This window comes from Primulina tabacum, chromosome 9, assembly GCF_025594145.1.
Source record: "Primulina tabacum isolate GXHZ01 chromosome 9, ASM2559414v2, whole genome shotgun sequence".
Taxonomy (NCBI): domain Eukaryota; kingdom Viridiplantae; phylum Streptophyta; class Magnoliopsida; order Lamiales; family Gesneriaceae; genus Primulina; species Primulina tabacum.
In genome coordinates this window covers 34,425,120-34,445,108 of record NC_134558.1, presented here as the reverse complement: position 1 = coordinate 34,445,108, position 19,989 = coordinate 34,425,120, and the positions used below count along the sequence as shown (strand labels likewise).

Here is a 19,989-nt window from a genome sequence, read left to right as displayed (position 1 = left end):
AGTTCATGTTACAGTGAAAAGTAATATTTTTTTTACATAAAATAATATTTTTTATATATTATATCGAAAATTCGTCTCATAAAATTGTAACGTGAAAAGCTACAACAGAAGTTTTTGTCTCTACAATTATAACAAAAATAGACTAATTCCTCTACAAAAATGTCGACATTATTTTTAATTTCAACCAAAAACATGTGAATTTAAGTGACCAGAAACATCTAAAATTGAATATGTCACTTGTTAGATGATTAAATTGATTAATATATGTGTGATAAATCGACATAGTTTATACGTGCAATGAAAAATAATTTTTTGACATAAATTAATTTTTTTCATTGTTCGAATCAGAGATTCATCTCACAAAATTTGCTTGTGAAATGGTATCATATAAGTTTGTATGTCTAAACTTTTTAACAAAAAATAGACTAATTCTTCTACAAAAACGTCGACATTATTTTTTATTTCAATGTTTTTACCCACACACTGATATGATGTCAATAAAAATTTGGATTGATACTCTATTTCGAGATTGATCTTATGGAAGGAAGTCTTCCTAAAATCGATCACACGTTGCCGATCGTTCTGTGAAGGAAGCTCGATGATATGAAAATTCATCTTCTTACTTATTATGTACACTATAATTATTATAGAACTAAAAATATTGATTTTAATTTTCTCTATTTAATATATTAACAACAAAAATAAATCTGTCATTTCAAATAACTCAATTGAATAATTGAGTTAATTTAAAACATATGTAGAAGAAATTATGCGATTAATATTATAATAATATAGTTAAATTATCCAAACAATAGTAATAAATTAATGGCTAAAATTAAAGGTAATAAACCCCTTATCTAATCGGGCTAAGCCACAATATATATATTTCTCCTGCAGTCGAGATATTTTCATTTTCGTTGTTACTCTTCTTGTTTTTTTCTTTATTTTTTGCTTATATTTCATTCTAGATATTCCTATATATATTAGCAGAAAAGGGAAAGCTGACGCCGAAAATGGCTGCTGCCTTCTCTGTATTTTCACCGACCTTCTTCCTCCCCTGCAACCACGCCGACTACAGGAGAGCGCACGCGTATCCCATTTTCCAGAGGCACAGATTCTTCCCCAGAATGATCTTCTCGTCGTTCAAAAATAACCACAATACCCCGCCGGAGAAAGAGTGCCCGGTGCCGCTGGAGCAACAGCCGATCAACGAATACCAGTCTCTGTCCGGTTCTTTCCCATTTTCTTGGGCCTCAGCTGATACTATGGAATACAGTTCAAGATTGCTGGCCATGGGGGCCTGTTTCGCGGTTTTTCTGGGCCTGCCGGTTTCTTGGATCGGGTCTGCGGGGCCCAGGTTCGAGCCCATTAGGTTGGTGTTGGGTGCCGTTTCAAGTGGGCTTTTTGTGGTGATTCTTGCTGTTGTTAGGATGTACTTGGGCTGGGCTTATGTCGGGAATCGGCTGCTTAGCGCCACCGTCGAATGTGAGGAATATTGCACGTATTTATTTTTTTCTGTTTCTGTTTCTGTTTCTGTTTCTGTTTCTGTTTTTGTTTTCGTTTTTTGATTCATTATAAAATTCTATTTTGTGGATCACGTGGCAGATGAAGAGACAGGGTGGTACGATGGCCAGGTAATTACCTTTATAATTTCCAATGTTCAGAAAAAAAATTTATAGGTAGAATCACATTTATTACATTTGCTGACACAGTTTGATTCGATGACATACACTAATGGATTACGTGATCTAATTTGTAATCTACGTGAAAAAGTATGTCAGTATATCAATCTTGGCATTATTCCGAGGTAGGATAGTAGTAAAATTAATATAATTGATTGGTATTTGACATTAACTGCGTCGATAATTTGATCAGTTTTGCTATCAAAAAATGTTTCGACTTATCACCAATTTGGCATGGTGGCATGGAAGTCTAAATGTTATAATTTTTGGTTAATTTAGTGGAAGAATGGTTGATCCAGGGTTATTAAAATGAACAGATATGGGTGAAAACAGCAGAAGTTTTGGCACGGGATCGTCTGCTAGGATCATTTTCTGTAAGCCTTTCATTCAATGGCCTTACAGATTGTATGAGTTGAACCACAAATATTTTATATTACATAGTCCAGCTCAAATTTTGAACAGGTGAAGCCTGTCCTAGGTAGACTAAAGAACACCCTTTTGGTTCTTGGAGTCTCATTGTATATATGTATGGTATTCCTTTTCGATTTCGAGAGCGGCCAAAAGTATTCAGATATAGCGTCCGAGGAACCTGGAGGTAGAGCCATACCTGGAGTTTACAATGAGGAATCTGCGAGATCATTTGAGCCTGATGCATTTTGTGGTGAATCCTCGAGTTCTTGAATGTGAGCTGTATTCTGCAATCAAATTATGTGAAAGAAAACCTCATTATATAGCTTTGTGTATGTGATTTCATGGGATATTTACATGTGTAATAATTGGTCTGAGAACGTTGGTTATCAAGAAAAGCAAGTGATTCGTAGTTGGTTAATTATGCTACCCCAATCAAAGTATCGAGAAAGGAGTCGGAGAAGCCCGCATACTTATTTTACATCTTCCATGCATCAGATTAACAGGATATTTAGTACATGTAGAGATTGTATCGAAATGTTCCCAATAACTCCAACAAACCAAAAGTAATCATTTATGAAATGCAAACTATGTGATGCAGATCGACTCCGTATAACGGGACTCCTCAAAATCTTGATCTCTTCAACTTCCTGGAGGAAGATTTCACCCGTCAGAGTTTGATCCAAGAACTTTATTTTTGCACGATCCCCGTGTCAAAACTGAAACTAGGGAAAGCAGCAGAGATGTTCCTGGAAGACAAACAACAAGACGGGTCAATGACGGGATGGGAAAATGACCAAACTTTTAGTTATACAAGAAAAAAGGAGATTGAATTTATGAAAGAAGCTAACATACTTCAGATGAGGTAAAGTCATGTTCTTCAGAAGAGATGGATGCCTTGTAACAAAAGCCTCCCAATCCTCTTTACCAATTTTACCGTCTTTATCCGCGTCGGCATCGGCAAAAGTCTGCCACAGATAACACAATTCCTCGATAATCCAAGGAACTTGGAAATATACAATTGAAATTAATATCATTATGATCGTATACATTGCCAACTATCTCCTCAAGGACTTCATCAGAAAGCACCATGTCAGATTCTTCCAACATTGCGATCACCAGTTGCTTCACCTGGTCATGCAAAAATCAAGAAAATTTTTATGCTAAGGGTGGCATCAGAAATGTTATCATACATAGCTAAATCACACCTCTTTTGGCTCGATGTACCCTGTTTGTCTCAGGTCGAAAAACTTGAAGGCGACTGCGAACAAGAAAGACTTCAAAACATTATACTTTCGGATTCGTCTTTTCTTCTTTCCGAATTATGACAATGATGATCGTACTATATATTCTTACAGTCTATTTTGCCTTCCATAGGACCATGGGGATGGAATATATTGAGAGCATGGACAAATTCTTCGAATTCAATCACACCATTCCTCTTTTCGTCGAATAGATCAAAAACCTGTGATCAGAAATATTAACTCCATCGAATTCACAGCAATTAGCAATACATAAATAATATACTTTTCTAATAGCGATATATATCGTTCTTATATGTGAACAATGTGATATTCATCTATAGAACGTACAATTTTGATATATTTCATCACATCTAACAAGTAAGTGACATATCAATAACAAGTAAGTGACATATCAATTATACTTACGTAGGTGTGTACGTGCAACATATCAAATTCATATATCTAATATCTAATCTATATACTATTATAAATATATGAGTTTGAATTGTGAGCTTACTATTTTACCATTTCATTTATTTTACAATTTTTTATGTTCATGTGAGGTTCTTTAGGTCATTTTCTAAGTTAATTTAATATGAACATAATAGTGTACTTAATTCTATCAAGATAGTTATTAATTTGATTTTACTTTTGAATTTCATTATTGTGAGCTTACTATTTTACCCTCTCATTTATTTTACAATTTTTTATGTTCATGAGTTCTTTAAGTCATTTTCTAAGTTAATTTAATATGAACATTAATACTATACTTAATTCCATGAAGATAATTATTAATTTGATTTTACTTTTGAATTTCATTTAGTTTACATGTTACATATTTAAAAAAATTGCTAATATTACTATTTGAATTTCATTTAGTTTACAATGATACATATTTAAACATTAAATTATTTTCTACGTTAGTTATTTAAACATTGACATTCAAATTCATAGAAAATTACTATAACAATGTTATAAATTAAAAAAATTGTTAATATTCCGAATATTAAGTTAATATTGGGAATACGAATGGAGAAAAGTGAGACTGAAAAAAATTAAATTATTAATAAATATTAAGATCATATAAAACATCTTTTTCTCATTTAAAATATAGATATTTTTAGACTATTTATGTATCAACATAGATATATGATTGATATAAAATGTTTGAATGTAAGTGATTTCAATGCAAATATTTAAGCATTTAGTCAATTTCGATATATGATGCTAAAAAAATATCCATAAATAATATATTATCTATTAATAATAATATCTATTAAATATATGAGTTTCATTTGTGAGCTTACTATTTTACCTTTTTTTTTACAATTCGTCATATTCATGATGTTATTTAAGTCATTTTTTATGTTAGTTTAAAAAGGTCATTAATAGTGTACTTAACTCAATCAAACTATTTATTATTTTAATTTAATTTTAATTACTTAAATTTATACATTGCAGTCAAATTCATGAAAATCCCTGCCATATTAATGATAGATAATAATGGGATGACAAAGGGAGATGAGACGGATGAAATAAAAATAAAGTATTAATAAATATTAAGTTCATATAAAACTTCTTTCTCTCATTTAAAATAAAGATATTTTCAGACTCTTTGTGTCAACTGAGATACTTGATTGAGAGAAATGTTTGAATGTAACTGATTTCAAACACTGTTTTTAAGTTATTTGATCAATTTTTTATATATGTTACTAAATAAATATTACTAAATAATATGCTTCAATTGATCATTTAGTATTCTTGCAATGAGATGAGTTTTTTACACTAACGTTAACATGTTTTATTGTTATATGTCATTTGTGTTGATTATGTTGTATGAATGTCATATAAAATGTCAATATTTCTCAAAGAATAAAATCGTTTTTCAAAAAGAAAAAAATTGTTCATCCAGAAAAAGAAATACATGAAAAACAAAGTGTACACGATTCTCATTCTATTTATAATGGTATGAGAAAAATTTTAAAGTTTTGTGGAAACAATAGATCAATTTTGTGAATTTTTAGTAAATTGAGTCATTGAGCCAGTTGCACTTTATTTCCTCCAATATCATCTTGATATCTCATATGCATATCTTAATTACATTATTCGTGTCTCTTCTCAAAATTTTTAAAATGCAATAATTAATTTTGTATATCGTTCCACAAGATATAAAATATTATAAACAAAATGTAAATTCGATAAAAAAAAAATTTGTTTTGTTTCAATGAATAATATAATATTATGTTCTAGACACAACAAATGAGATTGAAATTATATTATTTTCATGATATGATGAACGCAATCATTGTTCCAAAGCTTCTAAAAGAGTGACTAACTAGATGACTTTCTTGAATTGCGTCAAATTAAACGAGGACACGGTTCTAATATATAGTAATTCGATAGATTTTCAAGTATTATTTCTCACAGTGATTGAGAAATCATTGTTAAAAATTTATTAACCGTATAGCTATATGTTAATAATATTGATACTGAATATATAAAATTGATATTACAAATATCATGATGTTTGAAAAAATTATAATATCATTCATTGGTTATGTTGTTGAAGGATATATAGGTTATACATACTTTTACTTACAAGTAAAAACCTATCACGACTAAAAGAATTTTTTCTTAGGAGTTACAGTTGATGATTGTCATAAACTGAAAAATCATTCAACAAAAAAAACAAATAGTCGAAATATAAGATTATCGGATAAAAACAATGTAGAAAACGAAAAAATGTCGTGATAGGGAAGCAAACTACAAGCATGGCAGATCTCAGATGAGGATTCTAAATAAGATAATAAATATTAAAGATGATCATATACTTGTTGAGTATACCAAAATGGTTATACGCATATTATAAAAACTATGACAAAGAGTTGTTGAGTTGTCAAAACCAACCAAGAAGCATATTAAAAAATGTGTCATGTGGATAAGATAACTTTTCCGATTCATATACCGTCTATGGTCATGATTTTTATTTTTTTTGTTTGATTTGTTTCAATTGATAAATGATACTAGCCATATTTTAATTCATTTAAATATTATCAAAATTGCATTCATATATTTTCACCAGTTTCGTTACTCACGTGCAACACACGTGCACTTTTCTAGTATATATATATTGATATATTGGGTAATTACACCGAAACGATAATGATCATGATGATAAAAAAATGCGGAATAAAATAATAAGCAAGAACACAAGGTAAATTACGTGATTTATCCAAGATAGGCTACGTTTACGGAGCTAGTGCATATTTTTTATAATAGGAGAAATATTACAACAAATATATATAATAATATACTAAATATCTTATACTTTCAACTCGAGTATAACCGAGAAAAATAATTTCTCTAACTCACACAAGAGAACACTCAGCACTCAAATGATATCTCTATTATACTAAGTTTTGAAAGCTCTTGATTTTGGGATGCATAAACTGAGATGGCCATGCCTGAAATAACCAATCAACTTCTAGACATGCCAATCAAATTTGACAAATGTGACATTGTGGGCAAAATTTCGTATTCTTCTGACACCATTAAATGAACGTGGCCCTTTTCGCCTAACAATATGTGTGCGCGTAACTACTATTCTTGCAGATGTGAAATCGAAAAAGGCGTGCGTGCAACCGCTTCTATGAAATGTATGTAATAATTACGACAGATAATTAAAACGAGGATTAAGGTTGTAATTACCCTGTCCAAAAAGATGTCCTGACGATGGGAAGTTCCACAAAGTGCCAACTGAAGCTCTTCCTACGTGCATGCCATCAAATGGTTAGAATTAATAGTGTCATTACCCTACAAAATGCATAATTTAGGACCGGAAAAGCATTTAATTAATTCTGATCGTTATTTAATTAAACTGCCACCATACATACATAAGATGGATCTACCCGATTTGCAATATCTAGAAGTTGATTGATGCGGGAATATTTTTCGTAAAAAGGGGTCAGCAAAAATATCTTTGATTACTTCCAATAAATTAAAATTCTAGAAGATATCATAAATATATTATATATCCATTCGTTTTATGAATAAATCCTTTTTCTTTAAAAACAAATCTCAAACAAAACTGGTTCGCCCCAGTTTTGGGATGGAAGGATCAAGCTTATGTTAGTCTTGGGATGTAGTCCACCCTTTTTCTTATCTATATAAAAATTTTACTCAGCCCACTAGAAGTCATCTTTTCCACATCCAAAGCTCAACTCGCCTCCTTAATTTATTGAACAATATAATTTAATGATTTTTTTGTTATATATATAATTTATTATATTAAATTCAAGTCTACCCCGACTCTAATTCCCAGATCCGTACATGGAATCACATGCTTTTAAAATAAGGTTCTTAATCTAAAAATATATTGATCCAATAGTCATAAAATGAGTCATGTTTCGATTTCTCTATCCAACAAAAATAATTATTGTTGCCCGACAATCGTCGTATGAATAATTGTACTCCTTGAAATAAATCAGAAGCGAAACCGTAATCTTGCTCTGATATCAGTTGTAGACCGAACACTTGCATTTAAATGTTATCCTAATAATTAATAAAATGGGAATGCCACAAAAATAAACCTTTTGTATAAAGTCATCGTCCATTATTGAACTGCTCAACTGCTTGAACAACTCAAACAATACCGCTACGTCACTTACTGTAACTGCAAAATTAATCACAATGGATGCATAATAAGAATAATAACACAAAAAGACATGAAAACGTTCAAGACAATTACCATACATAGAGATTCTTCAGAGAGTGGAGTAAAATCCTCACTTCCCGGCCTTAGTTTCTTGCAGCCGGACAACGAATTCTGGCACTCGAAACAACCGGAGAAAGCAAAAATCACCTCTTCGACGATCTTGATTATCGGAAACACCACCGCGCATAACTTGTAATTAAGTTGATAACACACAATTAATAATGATGATGAGGAGGAGGAGGAGGAGGAGGCAGCTGAGTTATGCTGTAACTAAGTGTAAGCGAAGCATTGATGGGTACGAGAACTTCATAAATTACCAGAGAATAACCCAAGTCCATCGGAATTGTATCTCTCGCATGCCAGAGTAACTATTTCATAGGGAAAAAGGGAGTACGTTTGGGCTTCTACTTTATCATGTGATCTATATAAATATTAATCTAGTATTCATTCTAGGTACGTATCCGATTTTAGTAGAATTAAGTGATTGATCGCTTGAGGGTTAGTGGTCATAGATTTGATTTCCTCGTCAATAGTTTCTTAGGCGAATATGTCACAAATGATTTGCTCACTGTGTTTTATATAGCTAACATGATTTATAGACTACTGTGTCAGTCCGGTAAGTTTATTCAGTGCATACTGAATGATAAATCAGTTAAAATGGATCGTGGGACAAGCCGACCCGAAACCCACCAACATTTGGGGAGTGGCCCGAAATTTGGGTGGATTATGAAATTGCCAACCCAATTTATCTATTTGACGGGGTGAGACGGGCCAACTCAGCGAACCCAACCTACTTTAACAACTCTAATAAAATGTTGAGGTTGATGATTTTATCGTCATAACAAAAAATCACAAGTTTCATAACGTACGATGTATATTAATTTCAAAATATCGGTTTATACGCACTCTCTCTCAATTATATAAATTTCATTTCTTTTTGAAATTGTCTCAAATATATTTTTTGTTTTGTTTTTAACTTATATGCTTTTGTGTTATGTTTTTTTTTTAAGATTTAATATTCTTTATTTTCCGTTGGGATTTTCTGGTATCTTCTTTAATTTCAATTCATTTAATTTAAATTTCCAACGCATAAATAAATTTTTTAAACTTCTCCGTAAATACTAATTATATCAAATTTATTTTCAAAATCGAGGCCTTGACCAAGACTTGAGAAAAATCAAATGAATATGATATGAAATGATATAATACGATAAAAGACTGATTGTTCCTCGATCGTATTAATCAATCTATATATTGATTCCCTTCGAAAAATTCCATTGATGTGAACATATATTCAAAAATTTAAATTATTTTTCTACCTTTCGTTATATTCCAACAGCTGGCCGATCACATTGCTAAATTGTCTTGTTTCAAACATGGCAATGATGGAATTGGTAAGTGGACAAGGGCTTCACGATAAAGAATGAAATAATTTCTTCTTCAAATTATTAATTTTCCAAATATTGATATTATTTTATATCTTAAAACGTATCTCGATATAGTTTAAATGGTTTAGCTAAAATAAAAAGGTAGGTTTAAGTTTTGTTATTGGAATAAAATGTCTTGTTTAACCATATAAAATAGAAATTTAAGTGATACTCACTTGAACTTTAGGGTCCGATTTCAGCAAGTGATACTAGTTCAAACGCATGTTTCGAATGTGTCCTGAGCCTGAAATCACGAAAGAGATCGTTAGAAGGGGCTGAGAGGGTATCCCGGCGTAGCCCCTCCGACGCTCAAGTCAGAGAATGAGAATATGAGAGGGAGCAACTAAGGATGCTGTTGAAAAATAATATAGTGAATGAATGAATTGAACATTCAAACCTGATATTTATAGGAGAATACATGAGCCTTCCATTTGAGCTAAAGATGGGTCAGGGATAGTGGGCTCATCCATGGAGTATCATTAAGGATTGATCTAAATGATTATATATAAACGTTAACAATATCTTGATTTAATCTAATATACGTAGGCGTCAGATATTTGTAAAGTTGATTGCTTTTACAAAAATTATATAAAAAAATATTAATGATTATTTTTATAACGATAAACATATTTATAATTTATATAGATAATATGTAAATTTTTTAATTAAGTTGGTTATCAAGATCTTGCGCTTTTACATATAGTATGGACAACGATTTTAATTTTTGCTACACAATATGAATTTTTTTAAAAAAACTAATTAATTATTAGTGGCATTCAAAACGTGCATGACGTATTTTATTCATTGACTGACATGATATTATGCCAAAAGCATCAATTGTATAACAAGAGATTCATACACTATTGACGTCTAGACGAATTAATTTATATCCACCGTCGACTAATACAATGATTTCTCATTGAATAATTCTTCGATATGATCTTTAAGATCGCAAGGGATTCATACACTCCTCGACGTATCGACAAATTAATTTGTATCCATCGTCAACTAATACCACGATTTCTCATTGAATAAGTCTTCGATATGATCTTTATCTTATTGATTTATATCTGTGAAACAAATTAACACATATAACGTCTATTATAAAAAGTAATATTTTTAAAATAAAAAATTAATAATTTTCATGAGTGTTGTCGAACTGGAGATCTGTTTTACAAATTAATTAATGTGATGATCTCACAATATTTTTTATATTTATCATATCGTCGAAGAAATGTCCTAATTGATTTGATCACATGTAATGTAAAAATTAAATAATTATAATTTGAAATTTGAGAACTAAATATCATGGTGACTACCTGCTGGTCATTATTTCCATGTTTCAACCATTTGCATCACATTATCGTGAGTTTGTTTTCATATGATGGCCCATATCATTCAAGGTTATGGGTGTAAATAAATCGAATCAAGTAGAATACTAAGGAAATTTTAAAACTTGAATCAGGGCTCGAATTCGATAAGTACAAATCAAATATTTTTCGAGTCGACTCGATTAATTTGCATTCTTATATTCAAGACATGTTAAACATTTAACATCGAACCATTTGAAGATCATATTGTCTAAATTACAGATTGAAATACACTTTTTCAATTATACACATTATTTTTATCAACAACCTCCTAACTTAGAGCTCGTTTGGTATAAGAAGCTACAATTAAAAAAGTGTTTTTTTTAAAAAAAATGCTTTTTTAATTTTTAACTTGTTTGGGTGGGCTTCTAGTGCTTAAAAAAGCACTTATTTAAGTTGAAATTAGAGCTTTTTTAAAAGCCCTATTTTAGAGCTTTTTTCACTAGTTTTTTTAATAACCTTAAAAAAAACATCCACCAGTAGCCTCCTCTCAATCTTTTCTCCATTCTTCTACAAGGTACAATTTTTTTTTTCCGTCGAGGTTTCTGTTCGTTCATTTTTTTCTGCTTTCTTTTTGCTGCAGAATCTACACTCCCTATTCATTTACGTCTGTATTACGTATTGTGAATTAGATAATTATGTTACAATTCGGTCAATGATCCGATATATCCAGGAAGTCAGGAAGGGGAAAGTATTTGCTTATTCCATTTTTTTGCAACTACGTATATAATATTCATCAATTCTTGTGTACTACGTATATAATATTATATTAATTAAAATATGTTATATACCATAATATTACTGTAATATTATTTAATCCTTGTTTGTATTACTTTTTCATTTATGATATTGTGAATTAGATAATCTATTGTTTTTTTATGTTTTATTTTTTGAATATAGAATGTATTCGAAGTTAGCTCCTTAAACGAGTATTATCAAATCCAAGTCAATTACCTAGATATACGATTGAGACTGTTGAACCTGGATTTGTTGCTGATGGGAATAATAAGGCGGATTGGACTGATCAGAATACCGAAATATTTTTAAAAATTTGTGAGGAAGAAATTGAATCTGGCAATAAGCCTACCAAACATTTAAACAAAATGGGGTACACAAATTTAGTTTCAAAATTTCATGAGAGAACGGACTTTCTTTGAATCAAAAACAATTCAAAAATAAATGGGATTCTATGAGAAAATATTTTGCACTGTGGGCACAACTTATTGGAAATAATGAGACTGGCTGTAAGGTCCGAGAATTTGATTACCGTAATCTGAACTGATTTGGGTGTATTTACCGTAATATGAGATTATTTGGGATGATTTCTTGATTAATTAAAGTGATTATAGACAGAACGGAGTGGACCGGGAAAGACGAGAACAGACGCGAAATATGTGCGAAGGAAATGTCATGCGCGCACATGCGCGAGTTGGTGCGCACACATGCGCGGTTTTGACAGAAGACTCCGCGCATATGCGCGGCGTGAGGACGCGCATATGCGCGAGGTGTACAGTAGCCTAGTGGAGTGCTCGGCGCATATGCGCGACGTGAACGGCGCATATGCGCGAGCAGGGCAGAAAGGTTGGCGCACATGCGCGGCAGAAGGCACGCATATGCGCGAGTTGATATATGCGGAGACAGTAGGTCTCGCGCATATGCGCGATGTCAGTGCACGCATATGCGCGAGTAGTCCAGTTGCCGGACAGTGCTTCCGACGCATATGCGCGGATCTTGGGCGCGCATATGCGCGCGACATGCAGAACAGAACAAGCCACTTGTTTTTTTTTTGGTGCAACGTGTATATATATATATATGTATATATGTTGCAATTCAGAATTCAGCGAAAAGGAGAAAACCGAGAGAAGGGTCAAGGGAAAGTGATAGAAAATCCTTACGTCTTTTGTGAGAAATTCGTCCGTCCGATTTTAAATCCGACTTCAGTACTGTGTTCCTATCGACGACAGCTACAACTGGACGTAAGTTTTACTACGTTTTGATATGTTTTGAAATTATGATGTTGTCAGAATTGAATGAGATTCATATATGATGTTCTTGACATGTTAGACATCATAGAATCGAAGTCAGATTAAGAAACGGACTGATTATGTAATTGTTATAATTTTTGGAATTGATTAACTGAGATTCGATATCAGATTGGTGTTGTTATTGAAATTATGAATTGCACCGATATTGATTATGAGTTCTGGTATTATATCTGTGGTGTTGGAATTGACAGGGTTATCGAGACTGTATTGTTATGCCGTCGAAACATCAGTTGATTGATATTGATCAGATTCGGTATGGATTGAGATGGTATCATATATCGATTGGCATTGATCAGATTATGTTTTGATTTGAGTATAAATCAGAACAGGTTTTGAATTGAGTTATGTACTGATATTGTATCTATTCGATTGTCATTATCAGATTGGGTATGGACAGAGTTGACTTCGATACTTCGTCTTCGTCGGACCGAGAAGATAAATGTATAAATTAATGTGGAGTTGGGATTGCACAACTCGAGTGAGGTTTGGCTCGAGTTTCCCTAAATCACATACTTTACTTTATTGTATTGATTTGATTGATGTACTTGTTCTCTTGATTTATAGACAGCAGGTATTAGACGAGTAATCTTGTGACAGAAGTGCCTGATAGTGGTGGGATCGCCACGGGCACATTGCACGATGTCACAAGATAGTGTATTGGCGATTGTGCCAAAGTCTGTCACCGGATGTTTGGCTATCGATGTGGATAGAATTATAACTTCTTCTATTACTGGTGATCGATATTATATCGATGTGGATAGAATCGGAGTTCTTTCTATTACTGGTGATCGATACTATACCGATGTGGATAGAATACGAGCTTCTTCTATTACTGGTGATCGATACCATATCGATGTGGATAGAATTGGTATTTTTCTATTACTGGTGATCGATATCCTATCGACGTGGATAGAACTGGAGTCTTTTCTATTACTGTTGGTCGATATGGGAATGCTAACTTCTGGAAACCGGGATCCCTAGACTAGGATTGAGTCTAGTCTTAAATGTGGAGTCATGAGTTTAATTGACAGTTTATATGGAGTTATGTTGATTATGTTCCTGAATATGGTACATGATGAATTGTGTTCCTGATAATGGTACATGTTTAGAATAGGATTTATTCTTGATATGGATTTATATTCTGATTTGAATACATGTTATACATATCTGTTATATGCTTTTATATTGTTTTTATGATTGCATGTATACATGATTTATACTGAGAATATAATTCTCACCGGAGTTATCCGGCTGTTGTCTTGTTTGTATGTGTGCATGGCAACAGGTGAGATAGGATCAGGGTCAAGAAGAGAAAGAGGCTGGACTAGATAGCGTGGAGATCCGGGCTTCGAAGCAACTTAGGATTCAGCACTGATATATAGTTGAACCTAGTTGAATTCTTGTAGATAATACAAGATTTGTATGTTTATATTTAATATGTAATTTGAATTGAATTACATTACGTTTCCGCTTTGTATTTTAAAAAAAAATTTAGACCCTGTTTATTATAATTGTTTGAATTATTCCTAAAGACGATTAAGGAATGACTTAGCGTCCGGGTCCCCACACTGGCCTTGGTTGGGATCATAACAAGATGACCGTGCAAGCTGATAATAGTTGGTGGGAGGATAAGATTAAGTTACATAAGAATTGAGAGATGACATAAGAAATTCACTGCCAATACAAGGTCGACATTGAACTATAAGTTTTTATTTAAATAAATTAAAGTAGAATGTAAACATTAACCATTGTTATTAACAATTGTTTTTATGATTTTTAAGATTTTAATATTTTATTGTTTTGGTATGGATTTAATTATTTATATTGTTTAAAAATCCGTTATAAAATATATATATAAATTAATGAGTTAAAAAAGCACTTTAATGATATGTATCCAAACACATTTATTAATTTAAAAAGTGTTTTTTTATCTATTCATTCAAACACAATATTAACACAATTTTTATTTAAAAAAACACTTTTAAAAACCAACTTAAAAAAGCACTTTTTTAATCAAAAAACTTTTGATACCAAACGGGCTCTTAATTATAAAACTGTGGTAGAATTACCCTTAGTTTGAGTGCAGGTCATTAAAACCAAGTTGCAATAGAAGTTTGGTACAAACTGAATCTGTCTAGTCGTCGTCGCTAAGAGTTTTGATTGATGGATTTTATACCAAAGTTACATTTTTTTTTCGTATACTTCTTGTTAATTTGGGGAAAAAAATCATCATTGTCCATAATTTAAATTTTTTTTTATAGTAAGATAAAATAATCGAATGACACAAACTTTTATTTCAAAATTTATTTTAGTTTTAATTAAAATACTAAAACTATTTATCTTTCAAAAACTAAAAAAGACAAAGAATTAATTTTAGTAATTATTTAGTATAAAAATTAATAGCGTTATCTATATTTTTGGAATGAAATAACAATCATATTATTCTAATTAGTAAAAACAAAAAAGGGTACAAGATTGTGAGATTAAGTTATTTAACCCAAAATAATATATTGCTCAAATGTATGTATAGTAGTATCCGAGTTCCAAATGATTTGAATATAATTAAATTAGACAGCTATATAAATTTCTAAATTAAGAATTATCCGAAGAAGTCTCAACTCTTTATTTGTGAAATCAAATTATATCAAAATAAAATTATAATTGTATTTATCACGTAAATAAAATTTCACAATTATATAACTCAAATTAATTATAAAAAATGTGATTAAAATATAATATTTTTAAAAATATATATAAATACAGAACGCGTGCAGCATAACACAAATATAAAGATTATTTAAGCAAAACAAACCAATTTTAGAAATTTTTTTCGTTTTCTTGAAAAAAGATATTTAATTTAATTTAATTTTTTTTAGAAAATTAATTTCTTCTTCCAAGTTCCACACTTTTGGTCAGCTAGTCAACAAGTAGAGATAAGTACTGTTCTGTGTATATCAGCCCCTCACGTTGTCCACGTGTCAAAACCTGGCGGCCACACAACAATCCCCAAAAAGTTCTGGCGGCTCCACCGAATTGGGTTCCTCACACTTCTCGTTTCCGATATCCGCCAATCCCTCGGCCCGCAATTTTTTCTATGGCGGCTCCGTCATCAGACTCCGGCGATTCTTCCAACAAAGGTGAATTTCGAGACGAAGATGTTGAATCGGAACGCCGCAGTCGAATTCTTTCTAGTAAGCTCTACTTCGATGTGCCTGCTTCCAAGGTAAAATCTGACGCGAATTATGTGTTATTGCAACTAAAATCTCCAACGAGCTGCCTCGCGTGGCGAAGTAATTTTCTGCTGCCGATTTATTTGGTGTGTGTCAGGTTCCTTTGGTGTACTCATCTTCGTATAATATCTCATTTCTCGGCATTGAAAAACTGTAAGAAAACCACTGATTCTGCCTTTTTCTTCTAATATTATCACTTGTCGAGTGTTCAAATTGAAAATTTAATTGTGATTGATCCGGAGGTTTGAAGAGGATTTGGTTTTCTTTCTCTTGTTCTAAAACAGCTGATACTGGGGAGGTTGGTGGGGTGTTATTATCGGGTAGTTTAGAAGTAATGAAGATCGAATCTATAGAATTCATCGAGGCGTGTGAATTAACACCCAAGTATGTGCAAGAGAGCTGCGAGTGACACCTCATCTCATAAAGATTAGGAGCTGAAATTGGAACATTCAGTTTCCTTATCTCCGTAGATATACACTGTGAACTGGTAGTCATCGTGTCTACTGAAAATTCGTTTGATTTCACAGAACATATTCAATCTCCAGAAACAACAAAAAGTATGATCTTTGTCGCCTGCAAAACCATTCTTGAATTTCTAAGCACTAATTTGCAATGGTGTTTTTATGGAATTCCCACAAGCAATCAAGGAATTAATTTGGCATGTTTCATATTATGACTGTTAACTTTTTTGACATGCCTAATAGTGAATAATTTACAATCATTATTTATAGAATGGAACATGATTTTACTGTCATGGTTTCTTATGGCTACTTTCTCTTGCTTTTTCTCTAATTCCAGTCAATTTCTCGTAGTTTATTTAGATATGTATATATCTTAAAGAGAGCCAAAATATAAAAAGCACGTTAAGAAAATTCCTCGAATAGGATTACCAATGATTGATAAACTGGTAACATAGCATTAATCATATATTAGAATTTCATCCAGGAGGCTTTTAAGTCACCTGAGCTCAATTATTTCATGGCAAATCTCAGGCATCCATTTGATTCATCAAAATGGGGTCGCATCTGCCAATTTCTGATTGCTGAGGGTTTCCTGGAAAAAAAGCACATTGTTGAACCTTCGGAGGCTACGAAATTTGACCTCCTAGTGGTACCATCCATGTCCAATAATTTGTGTCTTAATGAAGACACCTCTTAAGTCCTTAAATTGATGATGATTTCTTGTTTGGCTGGAAATTGGAGGATGTTGCATGCATGTAACAAATGTATTTTGTGTCTGTTATGTTGTTGGTGGCAGGTGCACTTGGAATCATACTTGCATAGTTTAAAGAGCAGCTTGAACGTCGCCACAATTGTTGAGGTACAATTTTTTAAGATTTTTAATTATGGGTTACTAGTGTTTATCCAAATGCTTTCTCCTGGAAGAAAAATAAAACCTTTATTTATTTATTCATTCAGATAAACCTCTTTGCATTGCTTCTCTGAATTGACTTTTAATGGCCTAGAATGAACACACATTGATTGGTTAACCTGATATATTAAATTAGTATTCTTATCCTTGTGATTAATATATATAGTTCTTACGCTTTTTGTTTTGCTTAATAATTTAGTTTCTGTCAAAATTAGGTACCTCCAGTTGCATTATTGCCGAATTGTCTTGTGGATAAGCATCTTCTGTTTCCCTTCCGAAAACAGGTCCATGTTAATTTTGTTGTGAGTTTTTTCTATATTTTGTATTAATTGAGAATTATTCTTAGAGACTAAACTTGTACTGCAGGTTGGAGGAACAATTTTATCTGCCAAGCTTGCAAAAGAACGAGGATGGGCCATCAATGTCGGTGGTGGTTTTCATCATTGTTCTGCTACAAAAGGAGGTGGATTTTGTGCTTACGCTGACATATCTATGTGCATTCACTTCGCTTTCGTCCGCTTAAATATTTCAAGGTCTTAATTGTAACCGACTTCAAATCACATACATAGGCTCATTGGTTTTAAGTTAATTTATATTTGACAAAGACTGTCTTACTCAAAAGAAATTACTTGTGTTCTTGATAATTTTCGTGTTCAACATTCAGGGTGATGATAATAGATCTCGACGCGCATCAAGGGAATGGCCATGAAAACGATTTTTCTGATGACAGTATGTGTTTTTGCTTTTTATCGTTTCCTCTGGACCGGCTCTGTTCACGACAACCCTTCAATATCAAGTCATTTCTTCTTGATACTTATTTGGTTAATGGTAAAATTGCAGGAAGAGTCTACATTCTTGATATGTACAATCCTGATATATATCCATTTGTAAGTTACCTTATTGTATATTTATTCCAAAAAAGAACTCTTATCGAGAAGTCATTTCTGTTCTGCCGCCTTTTGTATTCACTCTACCACTACTTTTTCTCTTCTTTTTTTTTGTGTGTAGTATGTAGTATTTTGTTTTGAATCGTATGACCAATCGACTCTTTGTTTATTCATTATATGACGATCAACCTAATTTCCAAATTTTCCACTCTTATGTTTTAGGATTATGAGGCAAGGAGATACATCAATCAGAAAGTTGAAGTAACGGTAAAAAAGATTTATGAGTGAGATGAAGTAGCTCCATATGCTGTTTTTCTCGTACAATCATGTTACTTTGATTACTTTGTCTTATCAGAGCGGAACAATGACAAATGAATATTTGACAAAACTTGATCAAGCACTTCAGGTGTGCGGTTGCAGTCCACTTACCCTTCTCATCTATGTTATATTTATAATTAAGATAATTTGAATGATAAGAACTGAATCCTTTGTCCAAACAATGTCTTATTAGTTAAGTTTCAGGTACTATGTGATATATTTCTGGCAAACTTATAGGTTTCTACTGGCTTGTTCGATCCTGAATTGATAATCTACAATGCTGGAACCGATATTCTTGATGGAGATCCCTTGGGCGGATTGAAGGTAAAGCCTCGAATCAAGTTGCTTAAGTATTATCTATCTATCAGATTTGGGTGGATAACCTGTGGATGGGTAATTATCATAATATGATGATGTCTGAGAAATTTGTTTTGAATTTTACACACGAGAAGAACACGGAAGATAATTTGACCATGAAATCTTTGATGATTTTTCATCACACAGTGCGCTCAGCGAGAATTAGCTCTTAGTCATTAATATGCATTTAAATGAAAAGCATATGTCATCAAGTAAAAAAACTTTTACAGTTTTGTGGATATCAGATGCCGATTTAACAGTGAGAAACAGAAAACCATCTCTTTTCTTTTTTGCCTTAAGAACCAAAACAGTGAAAAAAGAGTCGCAGGAACATGAAATCTGGATTTTGTTTTAGGAACCTGTTTTTGCAGTGAACGCACAGCTTGACCATAATATTTGGTTGATATGCTAAAATCTATGCAGATCAGTCCGGATGGGATTGCAACGCGAGATGAGAAGGTTTTCGGATTTGCACGTAAAAGGAATATCCCTATTGTCATGCTTACATCAGGTATTGTATCTTCATCTAAAATTTTGTTGCTTCTCAATCAATGGCATCTTAAACCAACATTTCTGTTTCAGGTGGTTACATGAAGTCCAGTGCCAAAGTAATAGCAGATTCTATCATAAATTTGTCAATGAAATCTCTGATAAACATGGAGGGTAAAAAAAATATCACAATTACCTGAAGATCCCATTTCCAGACTTCCCCATGAAGAACCTTAGGAAATGTAACGTCTTATATGGGCAATTGTACGTGTGTGTATATGACATTTACCCTACAGGAGGGGGGGGGGGGGGGGGGGGGGGGTTGTAAAACACGTATAACTTACAGCAGTCTGGGAATTTCAGTTTGTGTCTTAACAGGAGTCTTAGATTTTGAGCATCGCGGTTCAGAGATGCTCCCTTAGTTTTCGTCTTTGGAAATGATCAACA

The 19,989-nt window shown here is 32.4% G+C and overlaps 3 protein-coding genes across 10 annotated transcripts; 2 read left to right on the top strand and 1 right to left on the bottom strand.

Moving 5' to 3' along the window:
• Nucleotides 1–902: 902 nt before the first annotated feature.
• LOC142555440 (uncharacterized protein ycf36) lies at nucleotides 903–2,511 on the top strand. Of its 4 annotated transcripts, none has more exons than XM_075666303.1 (5): nucleotides 903–1,485; nucleotides 1,606–1,634; nucleotides 1,713–1,807; nucleotides 2,000–2,056; nucleotides 2,145–2,177. In XM_075666303.1, the coding sequence occupies exons 1-4, from the start codon at nucleotides 1,014–1,016 to the stop codon at nucleotides 2,007–2,009; spliced, it is 606 nt and encodes a 201-aa protein (XP_075522418.1). In that variant the 5' UTR covers nucleotides 903–1,013; the 3' UTR covers nucleotides 2,010–2,056; nucleotides 2,145–2,177. The 4 variants fall into 4 exon arrangements, with proteins under 4 accessions (XP_075522418.1, XP_075522419.1, XP_075522420.1 ...); XM_075666304.1 differs by having other exon boundaries at nucleotides 2,129–2,177; XM_075666305.1 differs by lacking the exon at nucleotides 1,713–1,807 and having other exon boundaries at nucleotides 907–1,485; nucleotides 2,129–2,177.
• Nucleotides 2,512–2,615: 104 nt separating this feature from the next.
• On the bottom strand, nucleotides 2,616–8,522 carry LOC142555442 (calcineurin B-like protein 1). Of its 4 annotated transcripts, none has more exons than XM_075666306.1 (9): nucleotides 8,366–8,522; nucleotides 8,087–8,237; nucleotides 7,924–8,006; nucleotides 7,043–7,102; nucleotides 3,447–3,555; nucleotides 3,299–3,351; nucleotides 3,141–3,221; nucleotides 2,946–3,058; nucleotides 2,616–2,839 (listed from the first exon to the last, which is right to left on the bottom strand). In XM_075666306.1, the coding sequence occupies exons 1-9, from the start codon at nucleotides 8,384–8,386 to the stop codon at nucleotides 2,782–2,784; spliced, it is 729 nt and encodes a 242-aa protein (XP_075522421.1). In that variant the 5' UTR covers nucleotides 8,387–8,522; the 3' UTR covers nucleotides 2,616–2,781. The 4 variants fall into 4 exon arrangements, with proteins under 4 accessions (XP_075522421.1, XP_075522422.1, XP_075522423.1 ...); XM_075666307.1 differs by having other exon boundaries at nucleotides 3,447–3,531; XM_075666308.1 differs by lacking the exon at nucleotides 7,924–8,006 and having other exon boundaries at nucleotides 8,082–8,237.
• A 7,330-nt stretch (nucleotides 8,523–15,852) lies between these two features.
• On the top strand, nucleotides 15,853–19,786 carry LOC142555438 (histone deacetylase 2). Of its 2 annotated transcripts, XM_075666300.1 has the most exons (13): nucleotides 15,854–16,113; nucleotides 16,218–16,273; nucleotides 17,113–17,230; nucleotides 17,378–17,440; nucleotides 17,707–17,775; nucleotides 17,858–18,024; nucleotides 18,156–18,220; nucleotides 18,332–18,378; nucleotides 18,601–18,645; nucleotides 18,734–18,784; nucleotides 18,934–19,020; nucleotides 19,477–19,564; nucleotides 19,636–19,786. In XM_075666300.1, the coding sequence occupies exons 1-13, from the start codon at nucleotides 15,985–15,987 to the stop codon at nucleotides 19,740–19,742; spliced, it is 1,092 nt and encodes a 363-aa protein (XP_075522415.1). In that variant the 5' UTR covers nucleotides 15,854–15,984; the 3' UTR covers nucleotides 19,743–19,786. The 2 variants fall into 2 exon arrangements, with proteins under 2 accessions (XP_075522416.1, XP_075522415.1); XM_075666301.1 differs by lacking the exon at nucleotides 17,707–17,775 and having other exon boundaries at nucleotides 15,853–16,113.
• Nucleotides 19,787–19,989: the final 203 nt, after the last annotated feature.

Bases quoted from the DNA above. Each gene is read 5' to 3' on its own strand.
- LOC142555440 (XM_075666302.1), top strand. From the start codon at position 1,014: ATGGCTGCTGCCTTCTCTGTATTTTCACCGACCTTCTTCCTCCCCTGC. The intron at 1,486-1,605 runs GTGAGGAATATT...ATCACGTGGCAG, and splicing joins GCTTAGCGCCACCGTCGAAT to ATGAAGAGACAGGGTGGTAC. The intron at 2,057-2,144 runs GTAAGCCTTTCA...AATTTTGAACAG, and splicing joins GTCTGCTAGGATCATTTTCT to GTGAAGCCTGTCCTAGGTAG.
- LOC142555438 (XM_075666300.1), top strand. From the start codon at position 15,985: ATGGCGGCTCCGTCATCAGACTCCGGCGATTCTTCCAACAAAGGTGAA. The intron at 16,274-17,112 runs GTAAGAAAACCA...GGCAAATCTCAG, and splicing joins TTTCTCGGCATTGAAAAACT to GCATCCATTTGATTCATCAA. The intron at 19,565-19,635 runs GTATTGTATCTT...TTTCTGTTTCAG, and splicing joins TATTGTCATGCTTACATCAG to GTGGTTACATGAAGTCCAGT.
- LOC142555442 (XM_075666306.1), bottom strand. From the start codon at position 8,386: ATGGACTTGGGTTATTCTCTG. The intron at 8,007-8,086 runs GTATGGTAATTG...TTAATTTTGCAG, and splicing joins ACTCTCTGAAGAATCTCTAT to TTACAGTAAGTGACGTAGCG. The intron at 3,352-3,446 runs GTAAGAATATAT...TCTTGTTCGCAG, and splicing joins TATGGAAGGCAAAATAGACT to TCGCCTTCAAGTTTTTCGAC.